Consider the following 1,377-nt stretch of genomic DNA (forward strand, 5'->3'; position numbering starts at 1 on the left):
CAGTACATCTCAAGGACATCCTCAGAATGTATTTCGGAGAGAGTGCGTTATTAGGGTTAATTTTTGAAAAAATTGATTCTTCACGTGGAGATGTCATTTTTTTAAATACAATAGAATAATATAATTTATTTATAAAATGATTCATCGTATAATTATTATGCCTATGCAAATAAAAAATTAAAATAATTTATGCGATATTTTATATTTGGTGTCAGATGTTAGAATAAAGTATAAAACATCTTATAAACTATTCGTTTTTTAATAATTTGCAATATGTAAATATTGGGTTGTCCGGAAAGTTCGATGTCGATTTTGAAGGAAAATTGAAACACAGAAGATTTAAATTTTAGTATACATTTATTAAATTATATAGTGCCATTCTGTTCTACAACTTTTCTCCATCTTTCAGGCAACTTGAAAATTTCTTCCAGAATCTCTCAGGTTTTTCAGCGAAAAACTTTTCTAAGTGATTTTTTATCTCGACCAAAGAGTTGAAGCTTTTTCCATTAAGGGAATTTTGTAATGATCGAAATAGGTGGAAATCAGAGGGCGCGAGATCTGGTGAATATGGTGGATGGGGTAGAACATCCAAACAGAGCTCCAACAACTTTTGTCGAGTTATTAAAGACACATGAGGCCGCGCATTATCCTGATGAAACACGACGCCCTTCCGATTCGCTATTTCTGGACGTTTTTGTTCAATTGCTGTCTTCAATTCGTCTAATTGGAAATAATACTTCTCTGAATTTATCGTCTCGTTGTTTGGTAAAAGCTCATAATAATAAAGATCCCTTTTCAATCCCACCAGACACAGAGCATGACCTTCTTTGGATGAAGACCGGCTTTTGGGATGGCTAAAGGTTCATTCCGCTTTCCCCAAGATCTTTTTCGCTCAACATTATTGTAAATGATCCATTTTTCATCCCTCGTCACTACTTGCTTCAAAAATGGTGTCTCCCCGTTGCATTTATAGAGCGAGTCGCAAATGGAAATGCGATCCATCAGATTTTTCTCCGTTAAATCGTGGGGAACCCATACATCAAAACGATTTATGTAGCCAAGCTTCACAAAATGCTCGTGGATGGTGGATTTTGACATATTTAACATTTCTGCTAATTTACGTGTCATATAGCATGGGTTATTCTCGATCAGTATTTTAATCTGATCTTCATCTGTGGTAGAGGGCCTACCCGGGCGTTCTTGATCTTCAAGGTTGAAATCACCAGCTTTAAACCTAGCAAATCACTTCCGCACAGTTCTTTCAGCTATAGCACCTTCGCCATAAACAGCGCATATCTTGTTTGCCGCTTGTGTGGCATTTTTGCTTTTCCGGTAAAAGAAAAGCATTAATGCCTAAAATGCACTTTGTTTTCTTCC

General features: G+C 35.9%; 1 protein-coding gene across 1 annotated transcript; it reads right to left on the reverse strand.

The window, feature by feature from the left end:
* Positions 1–385: 385 nt before the first annotated feature.
* LOC105624618 (histone-lysine N-methyltransferase SETMAR-like) lies at positions 386–1,128 on the reverse strand. The gene is made up of 2 exons (XM_012205975.1): positions 813–1,128; positions 386–720 (listed from the first exon to the last, which is right to left on the reverse strand). Exons 1-2 carry the CDS (start codon positions 1,126–1,128, stop codon positions 386–388), a joined length of 651 nt encoding a protein of 216 aa, XP_012061365.1.
* Positions 1,129–1,377: the final 249 nt, after the last annotated feature.

This window comes from Atta cephalotes (assembly GCF_000143395.1).
Source record: "Atta cephalotes unplaced genomic scaffold scaffold00083, whole genome shotgun sequence".
NCBI lineage: Eukaryota > Metazoa > Arthropoda > Insecta > Hymenoptera > Formicidae > Atta > Atta cephalotes.

Bases quoted from the DNA above. Each gene is read 5' to 3' on its own strand.
- LOC105624618 (XM_012205975.1), bottom strand. From the start codon at position 1,128: ATGACACGTAAATTAGCAGAAATGTTAAATATGTCAAAATCCACCATC. The intron at 721-812 runs GTGTCTGGTGGG...ATTTCCAATTAG, and splicing joins TCCAAAGAAGGTCATGCTCT to ACGAATTGAAGACAGCAATT.